The sequence below is a fragment of the Anopheles merus genome, chromosome X, assembly GCF_017562075.2.
Source record: "Anopheles merus strain MAF chromosome X, AmerM5.1, whole genome shotgun sequence".
In the NCBI taxonomy this organism is placed as follows: Eukaryota; Metazoa; Arthropoda; class Insecta; order Diptera; family Culicidae; genus Anopheles; species Anopheles merus.
Window position 1 is genome coordinate 10,288,113 of NC_054081.1, and position 24,044 is coordinate 10,312,156.

At 48.0% G+C, this 24,044-nt stretch overlaps 1 protein-coding gene across 6 annotated transcripts in view; it reads left to right on the forward strand.

Moving 5' to 3' along the window:
* Positions 1-24,044, forward strand: part of LOC121588296 (all trans-polyprenyl-diphosphate synthase PDSS1-like) — a 56,822-nt gene that overhangs the window by 16,435 nt on the left and 16,343 nt on the right. For all 6 annotated transcript variants that reach the window (XM_041906054.1, XM_041906063.1, XM_041906090.1 and 3 more), the window contains exons 3-6: positions 16,799-16,951; positions 19,113-19,252; positions 20,688-20,829; positions 23,471-23,560. In XM_041906054.1, the coding sequence (XP_041761988.1) occupies positions 16,799-16,951; positions 19,113-19,252; positions 20,688-20,829; positions 23,471-23,560 (525 nt within the window). The remainder of the gene's footprint in view (positions 1-16,798; positions 16,952-19,112; positions 19,253-20,687; positions 20,830-23,470; positions 23,561-24,044) is intronic.

Below are 24,044 nucleotides of genomic sequence, written 5' to 3' on the forward strand. Positions count from 1 at the left end.
CCCGTTTGAAAGCGTGATATGAGCGTACGTTGTCCCCATTCGGCACGTGGGCTGACACCAATACCATTACAGCCGACAATACGAGCGGGTAACATTTTAATGTGATTAGTACTATTTTGCCGGCACTACTGCTACCATTACCACTACAGACAGCTTCGTAGATACGTAGCGCCCATTATTGGTTTGCGCATTATACGCGCTCGTGTCCTCAAAAAAGGAAATATGGCAATCACTTGGAGAGAAAACTGAAGTCGTCTCGCCCTCTGCTTCCCCTCCTCGCTGGCTGTACCATCACCACCGTCTGTGGTTGGTTGCGTCGGGGTACTACTCTACATGCGATTTGCGACCTGGTGCGTGTACAGCAATGCCTTCAGCACTACCTGTGAACCCGATAACTGCCAGCGTAATAACACGAAATCGTCTTATATCAAACGTATCAAACCACTGCTGTGGTTTGAGGGTGTCGGTGGCAGTGCAGCAGGCTCCACGGGGGAAACAGGTTCCAAATTTTTTGTTCCTCCATTCCTTTTGCTTTTTTTTGTTGTTGCTGTTGCTGGTTTCGGTGTGTGTGTGTGCGTGCATTCGTTCCTACCTTTTCAGTTGGCCTCAATGTTTGGCCTCATTTTGTGCCGCCCGTGCGGAGGTAGTGGCACTGCTGCTTCCAATCGCTATCGGCTTCATCTGCTGAATGAAGCTGTGAAGCGCTCGGAGTAGGAGTCATTTCGGGGTTCTTGTCCCGGTGAACCGGTGTCGGCCGAAACGAAACAAACGAACCGACAGCAAAATAAATAGACAACAACATTCTGAAGTCCGCAAGTGGGACGCAAACTGGTGCCCCTGGGGGTGTATTTCCAGGAGGCGTACCGTTCTTTGGGAAGTTAGGGGAAAGAGATATCGGTGAGGATATAGGATCCAAGGTTTACTTCGGTTATATTAAAAGAGAGAGAGATAGAGAGAAAGAAAGAGAAAGAGAGAGAGAGAGAGAGAGAGAGAGAAAGAGAGAGAGAGAGAGAGAGAGAGAGAGAGAAAGAGAGAGAGAGAGAGAGAGAGAGAGAGAGAGAGAGAGAGAAAGAGAGAGAGAGAGAGAGAGAGAGAGAAGGGGCAAAATACCAAAAACCGGAACGCGACCTATATACACTGCACGACCGTGTTGTGTCGTCTTTGCCGTCGTCTTCATCGTCCGAGTTGCGCGTGCAGATGACGAATCTTGCACCGGCCGACCGAGTTGATCGAACTGCTCCCGGTGCAGGTTCCAGCAAGCGGTGACGTCCTCGTCTGGAATGCAACCTGCTCTCATCGCACAGACTGGCCGCTTTCTCGACCAAGGTCTTCCGCTCGAAGGTGTACTGCGCGTTCATTGATGTACGTGCGCGCGCACCGTGTGCGGTGAGAGTCCGCTGCGGCGGTAGGGGGGTGTACGGTTTCACAGCCAGTCCACGCTCGCTCGTGCCCAACTTTCCAACGCGGAAAGCGGGAGAGCCGTGCTGTGGAGCAATCAAGTTTTTGTTGTACTTTTTTTTTTCTCGAGTTCGGCTGAGAGAAATTTCGGAAACTGTGCTACGGCTTGTGGCGCGACCCAGATTGGGGTCGGCGGTTCGCCGCCCCACCAAACAAGCGTTTGTTTGTTATTGCTCGTTCGCTTGCGTGCCCGCCACGACACGCGTCTTTGTGGATGTGCAACCTTTTCCTTCCCGGGCAGCATCCGTGTTAGCCCAGAGCCTAATTTCAATTGTCTGTAGCGCTGCTTCGCTTGAGCCTGAGCGCGCCAGCAGCGACGAAATCGCTCCTCGGGCGGTTAGGCGATGGCTGCTATCTCTACGCATCTACCCTGTGTGGCGGTCACTGTTGGAAGGGGGTTTACTTTCTCTTGAATTCTGCACGACCCATCCCGGTTGAAGCTTGTTTTTTTGCGACCGAGATTCCTTGGGCGAGAACACCAACCGCCAGGTCATTCACGGCGAGGCAGACGGATGAACCTCAAAGGAGGACCTGCCGGTGAGTGTACCAGAGTTCAGGGCTTTTCTATTACAATGCTCAAAATCAAAGTGTCTTCAGATTTCCCCGCCGGTTTTTACCTCAATTATTTTCATGTGAACCTCGGCGGTTTCGTTGCTTCTCCTGTGTGAAGGTTCTCTCGGCGTGACCTTCGTAACCATCGGGTGGGTCATGTGACGAGAAGAACTCCTCCCAATATGGCGTCCCCAATATGGGAGAGAGATAGTATGTCGGGGTTTTTTTTTGTCGTATATGTCGTAGACGATTGCGGATACGGCGTTCATTGAGGATTTCATGTGAATTGTCAATATTGATCGTGACACAATATTTGCCTCGCACAAGAGGCAAACAGTGGAGCAGAGGAGCGGGTGAACTGGGGATGGGTTCCAGGGTGTTGGGGCATTGGGAAGTCATTCTTGCCGTGTACAGTTTGGCTAACTTTTTGGGCAATGGCGAGGATTTTCGGGCGTGAACCGTGAAACCAGACCCCAAAGTAGACAATAAGACCAAGCCAACCAAGTCTTTGTATGTTTGTTTGCACTAGCGCTGAGATCATGCTGGTTTTAGCGCATGCTAGGTGGATGGATGCGGATCCCGTGAAACAATTACCTGTATCGATTGAGCTTCTCGCTATCTAGTCTCCCCTCCCCCGCCAAAGAGTTCGCCCGAGTACTGGTCCAGCCAATCCACGCTACTCAGTAAAGCTAATAAACCGAGGTAGAGGAGGGGCGCGAAACACGCCATCCGAATAAAAAAAAACTTCACATTTTGGCGATGCCATGTGAACGAAACCTGATGAAAGGTCCAGGCCCCAAGGCAACTCCCGGGTGGGAGGTTAGGGGAGCAAAGCAAGTGGCACGAACCTTGGGATTGGAATAGTCGTCCGGTACATCTGTTAAGTGGCTTTTAGCAGGATGGCAAGTTTTTGGGCTAGGCCGTCGATAGGTCTGGTCGGCTAGTCTGTCGGCCGCGCGCGCTCTTGTGCTTTTGTCGTGAAGAAGAAGAGTGTCTTCCTCTTTGTGTATCGCTCCCATCGGCCGGCGGGAGATGTCAGCTCATCGCGCAGTGCCTTATTGGTCACAATGTGTGGCCGTTTCCAACCGCAAACAGGAGGCGTATGCCTGCAGAAAAAATTATATTTGAAAAAATATTCCTCGGCACGATGGCATGAGGGTCGTTTGCAACATCGTTCATTCATCATTTTTTCTCCTATTTCTTCGAGTCTTTCTACCCAATGTACACACCGTGTGTCACATCGCTCATTGATTGCGATTGCGTGGCGGTATAAAGGAAGTAAACGACGAACCCCTGCGCGGTTTTGGAGGGGACGGCACAACACACAGGTGGTACGAGAATCCGGTTTTTTTTCGGAGCTAGTGAATGTACATCCCCGGCTACACCGTATAGACCTACCCGATAGTGCCCAGACCGCTCGACGAGTGTCTAATTGGTTAGCACACTGATTCGCCATCCTGCCACGGGCTCAAGACGCTCGTTGCCTTTGAAGGGTTCTAGATTAGACGTGCAAGAAGTGCTCGGGGAAGTGTGATAATTTAGTTCCAAAAAGTGGTCGATCCTTGGGTGGGCGTGCTTTAGCGATGGGAAATGTTGGCAAACATCTGGATTTGACTCCCATCCGATTCCGAAAATTTCGGAACCAACTCCGGAAGTTTGAACCGTCCAGTACTATCCGGAGCCGTTTGGAATTGTCTGGTGTCCTCCGAAGTCTTTGTCATTCGGAGTCATCTGGAGTCGTCTGAAGTCATCCGTAGTAGTTCGGAGTCATCTGGAATTTTCCGGAGTCGTTCAGAGTCATCTGAAATTATCTGGAGTCTTTCTGAGTTGTCAGGCGTCGTCCGGAGTCATCCAGAGTCGTCCAGAGTCCGGGACGCCCGAAGACGGTAGGTGCAATGTACGGACGACTCAGCACGACTCCGAATCCGGCTGACTCCAGACGACTCCGGCTAACTCCAGACGACTTCGGACGACTCCGGATGACTCCAGGTGACCTCAGGCGACTCCGAACAACTTCAAATGACTCCGGGCGATTCCAGATGACTCCGGATGTCTCCGACTCCGAATAACTCCGGGTGACTCCAGACGACTTCGGACGACTCCGGATGACTCCAGGTAACTCCAGATGACCTCAGGCGACTTCAAACGCCTTCAGATGACTCCGGGCGATTCTGGACGACTCCGGACGACTCCGACTCCGGATGACTCCGACTCTGGACGATTTTGACTCCGGGCGGAATTAGTGAATCTAATTTAGCCGGAGTTGGAATTGGATTAACTATAGCCGGAGTCGGACCGGAGCTCCAGGGCGCACATCACTAGCGAGCTTCACCAGCAGCTATCTACCAACCGCGCGGGCGTTCGCACCGGCAGGAGCTAAAACGAGATTTTTAGCCATCGCCTCTCCAGGGATTTTCGACAGCCGTCTATGAACGGTGTTCAACAACAAAAAAAGGTTGCCCAATTACCGTTCGTTGGTCCGGTGGTCTTGTGTGTACGAGTGACAACAATTTTCGATGAACATTTCCCACCGTTTTTTGGTTGGGTTGGGCTGTATCTCCCCAATTGCGGCTTGTGTTGTGGCTGGGAAGAAGGGGAGGCTTTTTCTTTCCTTTTGTAATTCTTTTTGTTTCGGGGTGTGCCACCCGTTTTACGACACACACACACAGACACACACCTGCCGGACAGAGGTAATTTCGTAATCAAATCATTCGAACTCTGATGCCCTTTCGGAACGCTCGCTTATCTTACGCGCGCGGCTTGGTGGAAGGAACGAACAAACGGAATGTCCAGGGAACACTCCCCGAGTGACTACTTTTTGTCGTCCCTGCACTCCCTTTCACTTTTTTTGTTGTTTTGTTTTGTTATTGTTCATACTAGCCCGCGCGACACACCTGCAGTCATGCCGTGGTTTGAGGAATTTTGAGTGTTTTATTTGCAGAATAGGTTGTCATCGCGAGGTAATTAAATCATTCCTGAAGGATGAAACTTATCGCCGCTAGCTTCTTACAGGCTTTTAGGAACTCTTGTTATAGGAACTAGAGCTTTAGGGTTTTTTCCGATGCAAAGGAAATTGTCACTGCAACAAAGTAACCTTCCGGGCAGGGCACAAGACTACCGGCCTCAGTAGTGTTGGGCGTTACTCATGTTCATTTCCCATTACTTCAAAATGAAATCTAACAGACGGCAATAAAACAACGCTTGACGAGCTTCAATGGGTGGACGCCGTCGTCCGACGCTGACCCCGTACGCTGAACCACCACTGATGATGGGCAGGGTTATCGTAACTGTCATCGTAAAACGTCACTCTGTCGGCTACTAATGTCCATCTGCTGTGCCGGATTGCACACTATTTGTTTTGCGTACACAGCGTGTCTCACGCGATGCTTTAATGGGCTTATCCTTTCGTGTGCACAATTGGCGAAACTCCCGCTCGAAGCGCTGAGAAGGCACCAGGAGGTGACAATTGGTATGCCGGTTGTTTTTTGTCGTTGTTTTTATTGCTCGCAGAAGCGGGTGGAATAAAACCGGCTCGTAAAAACGGGAGACATACAAACACACCGGAAAACAAAAACGGTACGGAACCTATCCGCCATTTGTGGCCGCTTTGTTGCCGTGGTCGGCCGAAAGCGAAAGCGTAAGCGGATTTATGATGAGCGCGCGTGGTTCGTGTCACGACGGACTCGCGGATTGAAGAAGAGATTTACAAAACAAATGATTGAATGATCATCAAACTGCAAAAACACAAAAACAAACAACACCTGTGGCTTTCCCCCTTTTCATTGATCAATTTTATTCTTTTCTTTTGATGATTACGCTCTTGCTATATGTGCCTGTTATGCACTCACATACCGCTGGGCGCATAGTAGTTGTGTGAGCGGGTAAGAAGAATCTGTTTAAAGTTTCAACGACCTTTTCTTTTCCCGCGTTCCACCGTTCAACTGCTCGCTCGAGCATGCAGCTCTTTTCCTTTTCACCCGCGTGACTCCTCGCTACCATCACCAGTACCATTTCACAGTGTGATGCACATTTCCCTCTCGAAAAAAAAAAACAAGGGTGGTCTAAAACAGGTGTTCCGTTCCGACTGGCTAGCGGCCACCCGCCAACCCGCCAACTCATCTGCCTGAAAAACTTTCACTGATTTTGAACAACCTGAACGCGCCTGAAGGTCGTCAAACGCAGAAGCGCACGTATCTCGGTTAGTGGCTGTACTCTGTGGTGGTGGTTTACAAGCGCTGCAGCACCAACTCCCCCCCGTTGCGCTACTATTTTGGGGGTACTGTGTGTGTGTGTGTGCTGTGTGTAATTTAAAGGGCCACTCCTAACGGCTTCTCCATCCACACACACACACACACACACATACACGTGAGCTGCACACGAAACATATCTGCACATCGGAACTGGAATGCACCATCAGATTGGGTTCGGTCGTTCGTTTCCTGACCGTGAGTGGACAAAGGAGAAATTGAAACAGAAGCTAAAGTTATAGCTGCCTAGGAAAGCGAGTGTGAGAGTTAGCGTTGTTGTTTGCTAGGAAACGTGTAGGGATCTGAAGGCCGTTGACCAACCGGGCGATGATGCGTTTCGACGGCGAAGCTGCTGCTATCGATGATCACAAAAACACACACACAAAACCGCTGGAGGGATGATGATGATCATGCTGATCTGCTGACGCGGCCATGGAATGCAAGGCTAGCCGCCTGCCATTGCGCATGTGTCACGACTCTACGAGATTGCATGAAGAACACGGATGTATCGCAATCTCGTACCTCCGACAGCGAAAGACATATGTATATGGGTACAACTACATACAATGGTAGTAAAACAGTTATTCGTATGATGTTTCAACATGTCTTCTACACGAATCTTTCAAACCAATCACCATCACCATCGATGATGGTCTATATCCGGGTCCAGAACTAGGTATCGGAACTGGCTACTGCCCCCTTGGGAAGGACCGCGTACACAGAGCTATGTTTTATTTCTAATTACCATTTATTGTTCCTGGACCATGGACTATTACAGTCTTTGCGCGCTAAATTTTAACTCTAATTCACCTATTTTCGTCTCTAAGGCATAAATTTTTGACTGTAAGTCATTTGCAATATTTACAAAATTTAAAGTAATGTCTGAAACTCTGTGTTCCAAAGTTATGGAATTGAAGGTAGATAATAATTTAATTGAAAAAATTAAAATATTGAAATTATGATGCCTATATTGGAAGTTTTAATGGCATGATAAAAGATGATACTCTCTGGTGTACACAATATCTTGAGAATATTTTAAATATGTTAATTAATCATGTTAGGAGCCAACATCTGGCGGCAATGACTCTAATACCTCCTTCAACTTCTCCAGAAACCAAAGAATAACGAAAAAATTGTCTTCTGCCACACATACGGTCTACCGTAGGTCACATTTGTAATCCAACGACTTTACTACAGTTTGCCGAAGCTTTCCGCAGTGAGTTTGAGGCCCTAAACGAAACCATTGGGTTGGGCCACGTGGCCAAAACGCACTTTATCCGCGCACAATTCTACAAACACTTTTTCTGAAGATTGGCCAGGATAGTGTCGGTACGAACACGTACCGATCGTCTCGATCGGGCGTAATTCTTCTCCTGCATGTCAATTATGTATGCCTTTTGCCAGCTACCTGTTGTGATTGATATCTTGTATTGCTGTAGGAGATCTGCATCAAAGAGAAGCCTTACGGAGCCATCCTCCGGTTGTATTTTCCACCATGCTGTTAGCACTTATTGGACGTCCATTAAATTTTGGAATAATGTCTATCGATTGATGAAACAACTCGTCGAGAGACATGCTCTCCTACGCTGCTTCTTTCTGGCATCTCGTGGAGAGTTTCCAATCTGTGACAGCAGGACCAGTTTCAGCTGCCATGGACGATTAGGTGTCAACATGCAGAGATGTTAACAGCCGCGCATTCTCTGTATGCTAATTCCGACACTTGCGAAACGAAGCCGATTGCGTCGGTGGACGAATTAATATTGATGAGTTTTTGAGCCTGTCTCGATGGATGTGTACCTTACCTGATCTCTTCCTTTAGCGGAACATATATCTTGCACACCCACACACATACAAAGCAGCGTATGTTTGGAACGGTGGACCAATGGGGACGAATCTGAATGCTCCAAACACCTGTGGAGTCGAAATCTTGCCTGCCATCTTCATCCGTGCGGTTTCGGTGCGGTCCCGGGTCGTACGCTTACGGAATATTTCCTTTGTTACACCTGGGGACTCAATTTCGTTGGCTCTTTGTGTGCTTGTATATATGTGTATGTGTGTGTATACATGGGGTAATTTCGTACGCAAGACACGCCAAGCGAAACATACACACCCCACTCACATACAATAGCATGTACGCGGATGTGCATAGCTTCAGTGTGTCGCATTCTTCTCTGGCACCTTTTCCCTGCGGGTAAGACGGCTACGGCTTTCTCTTTCTTTGCATTCCACCACACGAAAATGAAGCGTAAGCGCACCCGTACTGTCTGCCCAAGGGCGCTTAGTTGTGCGATATTTCGGTGTGTGGATTGCGGATGGATGAGCATTCTACGCAAGGAGATAGCCATAGCCCCCACCGAAGAGCCCTCGCAACGGTTGAATGTCCTTATGACACGGTACATACTTCCGCCCTATACTTCCTCGTTCGGACGCCTCTTCGAATTGACCACCGCCGGCGGTTTGTCCTTGCCGCCGCCGCCGCTACCCGTGAGTCGCATTGATGATTGAGTCTCTGAAGAAGTAGTTGGCTAAAGTCCAGGGTCTGCAGGGTGACTCCAACAACAAAAAAAACATAACAAAGCAAACTTGGTGGTGTTTGATTTTTGCTTCCAGCTGATTCGGAGCTTAGGAGATGAGCACCGGCCATCCATTCGATGCATCTCTTACAGTCTCCTGGTGCACTCAGGGTCACGTATTTTGAAGCAGCGTATATGATGCGCAGGTACACTCGAAGTGCTTGAGTCAAAAACATGTTCCGCACTGACTATTGTTGTACCCAGTACCCTGTTCCCCTTGAACCTTGGATGTCTTTTTTCTATAGCTTCCGTCTTTTTTTTTGCGTTGTTCCCCACCGCCAGCCCTGTAGCCACTTCGTGTCATGTATTGTTTTCAAATCTATCCTAGGTGTCTGTGATAAATGAAAGCGAAGTGAAGAGCAACATTAATGAACTTGTCAAAAAGCAAGGTAGATAGGGAGTTAGTGGGGGCACTTCACATTTCCGATTGTATGAGATGCGTTTATGCCGAGAGTGAGCGTTCTAGCCCCCTCCCACCCACTCGGCCAACCTTGACTCGTTGAGCTCTACCGGCTAGGAGGTCATTATGAGTGTAACCTCTCGAGGTTTCGACGACGAAGAAGCGTCTTGCACCACGGCGCTACCACTGCTGGACACCGTTGATGAAAACCTTAGCGATGCTACGGAGCTGATAAAACAGCGTTGCAGCACCAAGTGTCGTGCTAGAACCGGACCATCAGGACTAGTGATGGCTAAAATATGGCCACGATTCGGAGTCGACTGAGATTCGACTACGAAAATTTCGGAACGGACTCTGCAAGGTAGGCTTTTCCGGAACCGTTTGGAATCGGCTGGAGTCGTCCAGAATCATTCGGAGTTGTCCGTAGTCATCGGAGTTGTCTGGAGTCGTCCAGAATCATTCGGAGTTGTCCGTAGTCATCTGGAGTCGTCCGGAGTCGGAGTCATCCGGAGTCGTCCAAAGTCATCCGAAGTCGGCTGGAGGCATTCGGAGTGAGCTACCTGGAGTGGCCGGTGTAGTCCTGTATAGTCCGGAGTAGATCGGAGTCAGGTGAAGACAACCAGTGCAATATTTTTGTGGTCAGGCGTTTGATCTCCGAATCCGAGCGGAATTAGTGGTTCCGACTTTGGATTCCGGCTAATAGCCGGTGTCGGATTAGAGTCGTCCCACTGATCATGGCGACAACCAGAATAAGTGGGACGGGCCCGAATCAGCAAACTGCCTGTTTGCTAAACGGAACCCTCCGGCAACACTCTCCAGCTGCGAGGTGTTTGGGAGGGACGTGCAGGTTGCATAAAACAGGTTGCACTCGTTTTCACTTTCGTTGCTGCCTCTGGAAGGCGAAGGCGGTTGCGGTATCGTAATCGTACGGAAGCCGCCAAAGTGTGCGCGGATAGCAGGGCTTGGGCGGTAGTGTGGCGACTGGCGCTATCCGACACCTTGTTTGAATCTTGAAGTAGCGGGGCTCCCACTGTAACGGTATATTGTAATCAGCTTCTCGCGAAACCGAGCGCCATACTAGAGTGTTGTGTGACGCCTTTACGCCCGTTGGCAACCTGACTGCCGTGCCCAGCAAGCAGGAAGTACTCAAAATTCTCAATATTATGGATTAGGTTAAGTTTCTCTATTACTGGCTGATGATCCAGGTTGATAAACGTAAGGCAAACTAGACTAGAGGGAGCCTAGCTATTGTGTTTGCTTAGTGCAACGAAGGCGATTCTCGATGTTGTTTTACTCTTTCGCGAAACGCAAAAGACGCACCCCATTGATGCCTGCTAACACAGACATATTCTGTGGCCTTTGCCACGCTTCGCTCGGCCGGGGTTTTAATGCGGCAATTCGGTGGTAGCGTACCGGATTGCATAAGTCGCACGCAAGAGAGAGGGAGAGAGAGATATATCGTAATAACCTGGTTGATCATCACTTAACCAGGCACTTGAAGCTCGCGCCCCATCTCGACGACGGCAGTTTAAGTTGTTTGTACTCATCGGTCGTGTCTGATAGATGAAAATTGCCCGGGACGCCGAAACGCTCAGAAGCAGTTCTTGAGGTCACACGATCTGTGACGCGTGAATGTTAAGTATACGGTCAAACACGAGCCGTAAGAGCTGTCGGTGGTTGTGAGTGAATGCACCTTGTCCGCTGCACACGCTGTAGGGGTTTGATGGCGGTGAGACACACATCAAACAGCCTATCGAAAGCAGTATCGGGTTTAGGATATCACGGCCGTAAGTGGTAATAAGAGGTGAGGCCTACTGTACACCGGGTGGGATGTCCCAAGAGTTGTAGTCGATCGTTTAAGGGGCCCTCGTAGGAACAGAATACAGTGAAATCTCCCTAAGGTGAATCTTCAAGAGACCGTCAGCTTAGAGAGATATTCATGTTGAGGAAAACTAATGAAGGTGTTGCTGTGAAGTATCCAAGAAACCATGTGGAAAACATGACACCCAATATTTTTGAGAATTGTCAGCCAAAAATGTATCTTAGTGAATTTCGGCTGCCAAATTGCATATACAGCTTAAACACAGGATGTACACCTGTGAGAGACATTCATCTTGAAGAGACATAAAATGTATGGAATATGACGGGCCCGTCAAAATGTTTGTCTTAACAGTCTAACATCTTAGAGAGATTTCACTGTATTCAATATTCGAAGAATATGGATTTTCTGCATCTCTTGCTGTACACTACTTACGGATGAAACTATTAGACACAAAACGGCCTCTTGTGAAGTAATTCAATCATAAAAGGGCAAGCGAGAAATCACAACTGTCATTCTGTGGAGTGGTGTGGAGAGACTTTGCCATTTCAGTGCAATGGCAAGAAGCTACCAGTTGAATCACCTCGGCAGTGCCCCACCATACGGGATTTACGCAATTCGGACAGGCATCATCGCACACGCAAACATAAATTTTGATCTAATTACTCGATGAAATGGCCCACACATTCGTCCATCATTATGCGCCCATTAGAAAGCTCATTACAGGTTGAGCCAAAACTGAACCAGGGAGAAAAGTGTGCTGTATCGATCGGCGTGTTCAACCTTTTCGTCGGACCCCGATAACCGTCTGTGTTACGCATTCCAGCTTGGGGCATGGTTTGTACATGTGCGGGTATGTGTTTGGACGTTTGCGCTTTTACATTTCTTCGCTACACGCAATTGTCCGCCGGTGGTTTCAGCCAAACAATCGAAGAGGTTTCGAAAACTCGTCGTGAATCCAATAAGAGACACTTCAAGATTTCTTTCTGCCTTGTCGGCAGAAGGCATTGTAGGTGGAAGTGTAAGATCAAGGAAATTGAATTATACCAATGTTCCTATCAACTACATAGGATATTCAACCTATTCTTGTTGAGCTGCTAATGCTAATAACAATTAGATACTGACAAGGAACTAGTTAAAACAATAAGATCCTCATTGAAATGTATTGAGGAAGTAGGCCTTGATCGCTCTCTAACTCTTCTGTAACAATTACTCCTTCTATGATTAAAGCCAAAAGGCTGAAATTACACCCTTCCCAGTGGAACAACCGTGGATTTCAGACTGTTAATATGATTTCTGCCTCCAAACTGTCAAACTCCATACATAAAAAAGCTAGCTAGTATCGTAAAACCCTCAATGCTGGTTGGCTCTTTTTGGAGCCGCCCGTGCCTTTGCGAAACACCTTCTGAAATTGGGGCCCCGAAATCGCCGAAAACAAAAAAAAAAGGCCGCTGCCATTTAGCCGATACATTTATTTGACTGTTAATCTCTAGCGAAAGGTAATCGCTCCGCTGCTCTGACCGATAATTGGACGTCGGCGCAACTCCTGATTGGGCATAATTTGGCGGTGGTAGGTTTCGCTCATCTGCTGCGCATGCATAATGGGCATGGCGAGTAGCGGGCAGTGCCCACTGTAGTAACGCATCAGGCTAATCGTAGCTTCCGCTTCCTTTTCTGTGCGTTTCACCGTCCGTGTCGGTGTCGATGTTGTTGAAAAATCATATCACTGTTTGACGTCTAGCGCATACACTCGCCATCAATATATCGGTGGGTGTGTGTGTGTGAGAGAGAGAGAAAGACGGTATGTTCGATTGGAGGCGCTGCTTCATCGCAGCGCTTCTGCGTCCGGCGAACCGTGGACTTTCTCTTTTAAACGGCCAATACCGTTTGGGTGGTTTCGGGTGGATTGACTTTCCCTTTCCCGCTACTGGAAGCAGAAATGCCGTTGGCTTTCTCGCTCTCTTATCTTGCAAGTCCGACAGACATCACTGGGCACATGGCCCCGGTCTACACTGGGCTTTCCTATCGTGTTGTGTTAACGGTACAAATCATTCGAAGAATTCGCACGACCACAGACATCGATACATCGGGCGTTTGACTTTCATTGGATTGGGTAAATATGCGCCCTACGAAACGAAGCTGTCAACTGATATGCTCTGCTTGTTACCGCACTCCGCAACTATTAGCTTAGTCTTGATCAGCTGATCTTTACTTCACGTGCCCGAGGTTTCGTTTACTTTGGCATAGGATCACTACACTGTGCATGACAATGTAAAACCAAGCTGTTACTCACATCAGATGACATTACAGACCTTCTACACAATCACTCATCGTCCCCAAAAAGAGCTGCCTAGTTATAAACCGAGTGAAGATGTCTAGTGATAAACCGTAGTCAAAGGTCCCAAAATTATAAGCGTACGATATTACGTTCTGAAAGGGAAGCCGTCAATTGCGTCTATTTTATTTACCGCTGTGTCGTCCGCAAAAGGGTGCGGAATCCAGCTGCAGGCGCTTGCGCGCAGTAATGGCAATGCGTACCAAGCTCGGTGCCTGTTCGTCGAGTGAAAGCGTTAAATTTGGGGACAAACGCAAACTCAGGCACAAGCACGCACTGCGCGCGGGGCTTTCGACACAAACCTTTGCGCTAAAGCCGGATTTCAATCCTTTCGCTTGCTTGGGAAGCCAGAGATGCAGAGATGATGCAATCAAACGCTTCGCTTCGGGATTGATTGTTTCATGATTCGAAAACAAGTTGTCCAAATTGATGGTAGCTGGGCGTCTCTTATACACTTTGATAAGTATTTTTGATAAGAATTTTAACAACCTCGGTTAAATAAATGAGAAGAATGAGAGTGCTCACTAATGTTTGCAAACCCCACACGATAGGGCTTATCGGGCATGATAGTTTGCGAGAACCCGTGCGATCCACCGGAAACAAGAGGACGAGTTGTCTCCTAAAAAATTGATCTTAAGCGCCGAAGACCCTTCGGTTTTTTTTTTTGCGGGGATGTAAGTCCTGCCGCTGTTGCTACCAGGTGTACGCAGCGGACTTTTCGCGGCCGCATTAGGCGGCATGTCTCCCTGTCTGACCGAACTCTCTCTATCTATCTCTCCCTCTCTCTCTTTCTATCTCTATCTCTCTCTGTCTAAGCTCCATACCGTGGAATGTGGGGTGCTGGCTAGGCGAAAACTGGTGGCTGCGCACGTAATGAGGCAAGTAGGGCATGCGTTCGCCGCCACATTTGCCACCGTTTGTTTCAACATCGCGTAGGGGAGGGGGGATGGTGACCACGAGACCACCCGACCCAGGGCAGCCCTGAGAACAAGAGCAGTGTGTGTGTGTGTGTGGAATCTGCCCCACAGGGCGGCAAACCTGACGCTCCACCGCCTGCAACCTGCACAACGATCTCTCGACCTGCGCTTGCTTTTACGCGGAGCAGATCGCGCGCACAAACTGGAAATACTAGTTCGCGCAGACTAAGTCCGTGTGCCGTTTTTGTGCTCGAGGTCATTTGGAATTTTGTGTTTGGCACTTAGGTTTGGCTAACGCAGTTTGGCCAGCGTTCATACTATTGGAATCAGTTGGACAAGGTTTTCAGCAAGAATTTCGCAGCATGAAGACTGCGTGTCCTCAGAACTGATATCTTCTGGATTTTATCCATATGGAGCTGTGAGAATACGTTGTTGAAGACGTTGGGTATGCAACACTTCACTTCAGATAAGTAACAACCATTAGATGTATGCATCTAACGGCGACTTGAAGATGTCTGCGTTGCTGTGGTACCGTTTTGGATATCTTTCTCTTGTGCTTGTCTTTAGTCGCTGTTATAGGATCTTTGTACGGATCTGTACGACGATTCGAAAGCAAAGAGCAGCTAAGGTTAAAAAAAAACAACCTGAGCTCCAGGAGTGTGCACTATGGAAGAGGGGAACTGTCGTCTCCCTTAGATGGAACCGTGAACAGTTTGGGATATCTGGACTGGATTTTATAATGTATCCGTCATTCGTTCGTTTTAGTGTAGATGTATGCGTGTATCAAGACATTGACGTACAACAGAAAGTGCGCCGGAGGGCACTCGGCAACCACCTACAATATCTGTCACCTGACCTGACTTACACTAACAGACCTCCCCCAATACAATCACTCCCCTCCATCACATATGTCCGAATCAAACCTGACGTAGCAAATGGAGGATGTTCTTTTTCTCTTGTATCTCGTTTTCTTACCCTTTTTCCGTCTCTCGCTCTCTCTCTCTCGGTAATTCCCGTCCAACATCGTATGTGTGTGTGTGTTGTATAGTTGCTACGTGTTCATTGATCAATCACTTCAGCCAGCCTGCTGCCCGCCCTCTCGGCTTATCGGTAATAGTTGTCGTAACGCGGCTTTGTCCCGCACCTGCAGCTGCGTGTGAGCTATCTGAAACGCGCGGCCCGAACCTCCTGCGTCGATTACTCAATCGCCGCACGCCATTGTCATTCGACTGGGTGTGTGCATTCGTGTTTTGCATTTTGGCTCCCACGTTCGTCGTTTGGAATGGAAATGACGGTCAACCGTGCTGAGGGATAGCAACGATCCTTTGTGAGGATGGCGGCATCCCAGGACTCTTGATAATCAGCGAGATATTAACTTTGTTGTAGGCTTTGGGCGATTTGGTTTTCATTTGTAACGATGTGTCGGGCTAGAACGGCACCGCGAGAGCTTATGCTGACGGTAGGCAGACACACTAATGTAGATTTATTCCAACAGTTTCGTTAGACGAATAGTGGTTTTCTGCCGTCCCAAGGTTAACTTTCCATATATCACAAACAGGGCCCCTCGCAGACGATGCCGCACAAGAAGACGGTACCTAATTATATTCTCTACACCTGAACCTTCCTTCCAACTCCAACAGAGCACTCCGAACAACTTGGGCAGGAATGTGGACCCAGAGTCGTGTAAACGAGAGAACGAGGAAGGGAGAAGGGAGTGTTATTAACTAAAATGAAATGATATAAAACTATCAAACTATCTAGGAGGACGATCTCTCGGCCCTGTCCGGTTTTTGGTTGATTTTATGATACGCTAACGGGCGACCGAAAGCTGCGAGACCTTCATCCACTTCGAGCTCGGACCTGTTGGCTTTTGGAGCTCAGAATAAGAAACCGAAATAAAAGAGAAGACCTCACCCTTACTGGAGGAGTTTTGGAATTTAGAGGCCCAGCAGTAAAAGCGATAAGCTGATCTGCCTTTTTGATTTTGAGTATCATTTTATCTTCCCGTCGCACCTGTGGCTCAGCCATATATCGGCTGAGGACGGCTCGTTTTCCGTGAGAGCGAGCAGGCACGGCACAAGAAACTTGAAATTCTGTCTGTGCTCTCGTGCACTCGGTGTCTACCAAAGGCCCCGAAACGAGTACAGACTGGTCCGAACGAGCCCGTACGGGAAATGTTTAAAATATAATGAAATTACATTAAGGAAGGAAGTTGGCTCGGAAGAATCGCAGTCCGAACTCGCCTAAAACTCGACCGAACTTGCCCGGAATTTGCAAATTCAAATCAGATTTAAAATTCTTTCAGTTCATTTCAGTTCGGATCCAGTAGACCGATTCACGATTTCCACCTCGAATTATTGATAACTAAATAAGACGTTTGAATGATGTTTAATAGGGCTATGAGAAGGGGTATCTATTGCATAGTGACGACACAAGCACTCTAAAGACACGGGCGTAACGTTCTTTTCTCTTTTTTTCTGTTCCCTTTGCTTTTCAGAAATGCAGCGCAACTGCGAACCTCCATCCCTGCATGCGGGGATACAGCTCCGTCCACACACAGCAACCGGCCGGCCCGATACGGGAGTACAACATCGACCCATACATACTGCTGGAGGACGAGCTGAAATATATCTTTGAGGACATTAGGCAGGTAAGTGTCGTGCGCTTCTTTCTTTCCGACAAGTTGATGATGATTTTTGAAATACATGTATTCACAATCCTCCAGAGGTGGACTTGTTAAACCAACCTGACTTTGATGTCTGTGTCAGCGTAAGAGAAGCTAACCTAAGGTATTACAGAGCTAATGTGTATTTCCGGTCAAATGTGGACAAATCTTACCGTGGGTCTGATTATGTCGTCTCCCGCAGTTAACTATCAACTACATAGTTCGTGGCATCCATTTTGGACCTCAAGCTCGTCGGTCCCGACCTGCACATCAACCATGAACAACCGGTTGTTTGCCGGAAAAAGGACAAGAAAAGAGACAGACAACACACGTAAAATCAATCAATTTTGGCTAGTGCGTCTGTTAGGTTCTAAAAACACACACTCACAGTATTCAGATAAATTATAATGCTAAACCCGTGCGACGAGCGCTCGCCATCGAGCGCCCTACAATTAATTTGTGATGGCTCGTTTTTATTGCGAGTTAATTACGACACGATTTATGACTGCTTGGTTTGGAATTAGCGCTGGTCTCAGACACGATGCAAGGGGTTGATGTTTGATCAGTATAATGCATTCGGCGGCATATTTTCACGCATCGTCTTCGACCGGTGTGACGAATTTGGCGTGTACGTGTGTGCCTCTTATGTGCGGTTGCTGTAGGAATTAGCTTTCGGCTTCTTCCCCCGTACAGGTTACAGCGCCAAGGAACAGCATGCGCGCCTAACGGAACGTTTGTACTCCCGGTGGGCTACGCAGCAGCGTACACGACAGAATCGTACGATCGGAGCTGATCGAATATGTATATTCGTTTTGGTTTTGGTCTCTCTTCCATTGACCTTTTCTTTCTCGTTCGTCCTCCAATAAACCGCTCTCTAGGCGCTATCACTGTTTTGAAATTTTGAGGTTTCGTATTTGTGCAATCCGAAGCCTCGATTTCGGAATGTTGTTTCGAGCCAAACTGATTACTCAGTGAGGCAAGTTATCATCATCATCATCATCATCATTATCAACCTCAATATCGGGCAGCAGCAATCGGTTGACCTGAAAAAAAAGGTTGCTAAAAAGAAAAGAGGAGCAAGCGTTTCTGGCGTTGGGAAAATTTGAGTTTGTTGGGGTGTTTTAGGCTGCTCAGATATAATACTGCAATACCCTCAAAGACCAAGTACTATCTGTACATCTGTGCCAAGTAAATTGTCCTGGTCGCACAGCGTGATGACTACTATGCAAAATGTGAAGGAACAAAAAGAGTTCCTTAAAATAAAAAAAAAATGCCTAAAAGCGAGTGATCATGGGGACAGTATAGGGCGTGGGGCAAACGGGCGGGCAAGATGGTTTGTTTGATATTCAACGACGGTTTTGTTGTTGTTGGAGCAGTAGTACGGGCGTGGTCTAGGCGGTTTCAAGGCTGTTGGAATTTGGAAACATTTGGTGCCCCTATGCCAAGGTCTCGGAGGTCCGGCCGGGGCACTGAGATCATCGATCTGAGGCGTTTTGCGTGTCAGTGCCGCATAATGAGGTCTAGGTCCGCTACCCTCGATGGGTGACTTCAACCATTTCGGGCGCATTTGGGAAGACCGTCAACTCCCAACCACATTGCGAACGTGTTCATTCGTTTAGATGACGGATGAGTGTTGTGCATCCTGCTGCTGCTGCTGCTAGGTTGGGGCCAACGTTCATGTTCACGGTCACGGCAACGAACTCCAATTGCGAGAGGGCTCTGCAAGGGTCGTCTGGGGGCTTGGAGGATGTCGTCCCGCCGTCGTAATGGTGGGATTTTCCGCCTGCCTTGATTGGTGAAACATCCCCGCGTGCGAGAAGCAGGTTCCGGGGAAGGAAGGTCCTGCCTTGAACTAGGATCTTTGTCTGCTGGTGCGTCATGCCGTACCGTGGAATTTCCGGGATTGCTCCCGCTTGGTGGTAGGAATCACAGCGCTACAATTATCGGCCAAGCATTGGGAAAATGGCAGTAATCTGCAAAGGGCAGGAGGACTGGTTTCGCCATGCTGATGCTAGAGCATGCACTTTAAGACCTTTTGTACTTCTTGTGATCTGTACTTCATTGTACTTCTTTGTATCCTCTGCTGCATTTGGTATGCTCATTTCTTTTAAATCTTTTGTTTTTTTTTGTTACCTTCCATTTGCAGGAAATCAGCCGCGCGACAAATCACCAGGAGCTGAACAAAATTGCCGTCTACTACTTCGACGGGCAGGGCAAAGCTTTCCGCCCGATGGTTGCAATACTGATGGCGAAGGCACTGAACTATCACATGCACAACGAAAACAGGTACGCAGCGGCGGGCTCATTAATACCGGACTAGGTGGAAACGCTCGGTGCAGAGAAAAGGGCAAGAAAATCACACACAAACACACACGATTGCGCGCGGATTGTGTTTTTTCCTCTGTGCAAAAAAAAAACCCCCGCAGATAACGCGCCGGTTTTCTTCTGCTGCCGACCGTGACCCTTACAGCCTGCCGGCGCTGAGGGGAGAGCGACTTTACTTTTGTTTTGCTATTTTTCGACTCTGCAGAAATTAGAGGGCAAAATACGTACTGGCAAGGGGGTACTGTATGCTTCCAAGGTGAACCGGTACGCGTGTACGAAGATGCACGCGTCGATGCAGGGATAAAGTGCAAAGTGCAACGTCGCCCGATGGCGATAGCGTGTGGAGTTTATTGCAAAAGCGACCGGACCAAACCTGCGGTATCGGCTCATTCTTCCGCAGTCATCCGCTCGGTCATTGACGTTCTGGGTCATTGATTTTACCCGAAGAATTCCTCACCATCCAGCAGAGGAACATCAAGCATCCTGTTGCTTGCTGTCTGATGAAGTTACCTTGTTGGTGTCATCAGAAAGATTCTCTTTTTTTGGGGCATTTTGTAGCTTTTTCGTTAAAACCCGGTCGTCGCCAAAGGGTGGGCTCCAAGCAGAACGAACTCGGCAGGGGAAGCTCGTTCCTCGACTCGTTTTGGTATGCTAGGTTGGATCATTTTTCAACCGCCCCTCCTCAATGCTCCTTTTTGTTAGGCTGGCGATAGCAAGGGAGGGAAAAACTAGGGAACAAGGGAAACCAACCACCAATTAGATGCCCATTCCGTAGCACAAAACCCCAGCGCGAAAGATGACAAAAGGTTTTATTGGTGAGATCTCGACACTCCGCGCGGCTTACAACCCGGACACTGCGAAAACCGCGCCTAATCTCAGAAAACACAGACCAGACACTGGCTCATGCATATTTATGGCACACAGATTTTAGGGTTCGCGCCTCTCATCTCTGTCCCCGAGCAACGATAAATTGGTCGCTCTCGAAAAAAAAAAACTAAAAAAATGCCGTCACGCGAAGAACGTTTCTTTGGAAATAGGGCGAAAAGGGAAGAAGTTGTTCTTCTCGGCAGCATTAGTTTCTGAATATATTTGTTATTCTTGCCTCTTAGCATGCTTTTGCGGGTGTTTTACAAAGCTTGTCTCCGATGAGTCGACCATTAGCATAATACATTTAATAATTTACACCCGACGGCGTGTAGCCCTGGCAGGTGTCGGTCCCACCCAACCGGTGTAATGTCCGGTACGGTATGGACCCGGCCTCACGCCTGACTCAACCGCAACTTGCGCCGAACCGAACGCTACTAACGGATGCACTGTTTTTTTTGTCTCTCTCTCTCTCTTCTCTCCTATTTTCTCGCTTTTCCGAACGGCCAACTGCGCGCACTGTACATCGTAGTGACGTAATGAACGCTCAGCGACAGATAGCAATGATTTCAGAGATGATTCACACTGCCAGCTTAGTGCACGATGACGTTATCGACCAGTCGTTTGCCCGGCGGGGTAAGCCGAGCGTCAACGTACTGTGGAACCACAAAAAGGTAAGCATCTTTTCACACCGAGTAGCAATCCCTTTCCCGCTAGCATTCCCCTGTATGGCGAAGTGCTACCCTAAAACGAGAGCAAATTGGTCGTGATTGAGTGTAGAATTGTGCTGCGTTTTGTTTTTTTGCTGACGTCAATTAAAGACAGAATTTCTGGGTGACAGCTGTTAGTTGCAGGTTTAACATCGACTCCAGGTTCCAGCATCGCTTATTCGTTTTCCTTCTGCCGTTTTGACGTCAGTTGCACCTTCACCGACACATGCAATGATCGATGAGAGCGATGCCACTGATTGAACTTAAGATCTTCACGTGAAGATCCCAACGATACGTCGGAGCTGGGGAATTCCCCAAATCTTGTACCAGGATCTCCTGACAACAACAATAATCATCACCAACCCGGATACCGCCCTGGTGAGGATTGCATCGCGCTGCGGCGTTATAATTTCAATTTGGAAGCAACAAAGCGCCGCACGCACACTTCCTCCCGGGATACGTGATGGAATCGTTGGTGTAACGCCAAACACGCGCGCATCCTCATCGCTGGCGACGCGAGCTTCGGGGGAAGGGGTGCGCGAAAACATACGCTCCAACAATCGATTAACAACCGGATCGTGACCGCAATACGGAAACGGAAACGCGATGTGGGAGCGTTGTTTTCGGGCGAAGAGACGAGCACTGCGCCGCTACTGGATGACGGTTGAAGCTGGCTTGGTTTGAAATGCCAGCGGCTGGGAGCGGCAATTAAGAGTGCCGTCCGTTTGGTATTCTGCGCATCGACAGCCTTCTCCAGCTGGGGCTGACCTTGCTTATAAAGGGGTTTTCGATGATTGTATTGACATGCTGAGTTGTTGTTTTGTGCGGGTCGTTCTATGATATATTGAATTGTACGGAGGCAGGCGTGGACATCTTGTATGTTGCTATTGAGCTGTCATTAGTTGTGATTTATTTAAAAGAAATGCGCCAAACTACCGCTGTCGTAATCATTATTATTACATTAAATAATTACATTAAATATTACATTTAATAAGTAGTAAATTAGTTAAAATCATTGATATTGTTCGACAATTGTCTGGTATATTCAGTTTACCTACAAATGAGAATGATTCAAGAGCTCCAACTTAAATGGTATGAAAGTGACAGCCCAACAGCAATACTGAGCATGATTTTGGGCGCATTAAGTTTCCTTCGTAGAAGAAGATAACTTCTTCTTCTATTTGGCGTAACACGTTCTACGCGGACATGCCTGGCCTGTACAGGCTTACGAAGATTATTCATTACCACAAAACAGCCGGATAGGATAGTCAATCCTTGCTACGGGGCGACGGTCCATTCTAGGCTTGAACCCATGACGCCGCATGTTATTGAGTCTTACGAGTTGACGACTGTACCACGGGACCGCGAGAAGAAGATAGCGTCAATCTTAATAAAACGCCAGAAGAAAGGCTTTACGAATTTACAATGATCCATACTACATGCCTGGAATGACAATCGCATCGCCTCGGTCAATGTTTTTCTTTCCCTTTTCACCTCTAAAAAGCGCCGGCTCGGATTAGTAACCTCAAATAAAAATGTACACGCCCCGAAAGTTGTCGTTCGCGTGACTATTTGCTTCCTCACCCGGTACACCTGCTTCACACGTGCATTGAACCTCTGCCAAAATGCACACTACACGAGCGAATTCCGCGTCCGTCCACGAACTGCGACGCTCTTTATGGTAGGCAATTAAGCGTACCGCCAGCTAGAAAGATCGCCACGAATCACTGGACCCCTCAATTGAAACATTAGCACTCGAGAGAGCAGTAGGTGTGGAAAAACAAAACAAAAAAACGGCGTGAAAAAGGGGTCAGTAAATGGCCCGTACGTGTGGCATCCGACGTCCGTGCACTTGCCCAACCAGCGGCCCACCCCCCACCACGAACCCTGCATACGGGCAGGAAAGTGAATTTACGACCCATTAAAATTGAATTGCAGCGATTGTGCACTCCGAGCGGCCACCAGGCACAGCAGAGAGGCGAGCGGAGGCAATTTGTTTGAGGCGATACCGATCCGCTGCTGAAAAGAAAGCGCCACGTCGCGGCATGTCCGATTGTGCGTGCGTTTATGTTGCTGTTTGTGTTTTCGATTGTGTGGCAATGTGTGAAGATGGCTGTCTCACACCTTAGCGCATTGTGATCCAGTTTTCGCAGGAGCGTGACCATCTGTGCTGGAGTTATGCATGCATTGCTGGTAGTTCTCTCAGTTTTTAAGGATTTGCAAGCTCAATTCTGTGGCCCAATTAGTTGCTCCTGGATGGACAAATTCCGACGCCTGATTACTCCAACGAACGCGTGACATTTAGCTGTCTTTGGTGGTGGCGGCTCGTTGGCGAAATCCGATGCTTAGCCTTGGAGCTTTTCGTTTCATCATCCGATCCGATTATTTAACACCAAATGGCTACGCATATTTTGGGGCGGTCTCCTGTGTGCCTCATCGTTGTTTTGTTTCTCCCTTCCATTGCTTTACCTTCTTCGCTTCATGCTTGTTTCACAGCTTGTTTCTGTCGCTTTCATGTTCGCTTCATGCTTGTTTCACTGCTTGTTTCTGCCTCTTACTCATGCGATTTTTGTTTTGCTCTACTCTTTGTTCTCCCCGCGTATAGGTGACGCAGGCTGGTGACTACATCCTTGCCGTTGCCTCGATGCTGTTGGCCCGCCTGAAGCACGACGAAGTAACACACATTCTTAGTCAGGTGAGTGGTAGAGTAGCCGTATTACAGGATTGCATAGCCCAATAAGCGGTTGTCCAAATGATTCAAATGATGCCGTAGTTAGTTATTATTATGTTTTTATTAATTATGGTTATCACACAAAACACAAAACACAAAACACAAAACACAAAACACAAAACACAAAACACAAAACACAAAACACAAAACACAAAACACAAAACACAAACACAAAACACAAAACACAAAACACAAAACACAAAACACAAAACACAAAACACAAAACACAAAACACAAAACACAAAACACAAAACACAAAACACAAAACACAAAACACAAACACAAAACACAAAACACAAAACACAAAACACAAAACACAAAACACAAAACACAAAACACAAAACACAATCTCAGATCTCGATTCTTCCGAGACAACTTACCAGTTATCTGAACCAGTCCATGTGACGAGTCCTGTATTCCTTTATTGTATTTGTATTCCTGCGTGACC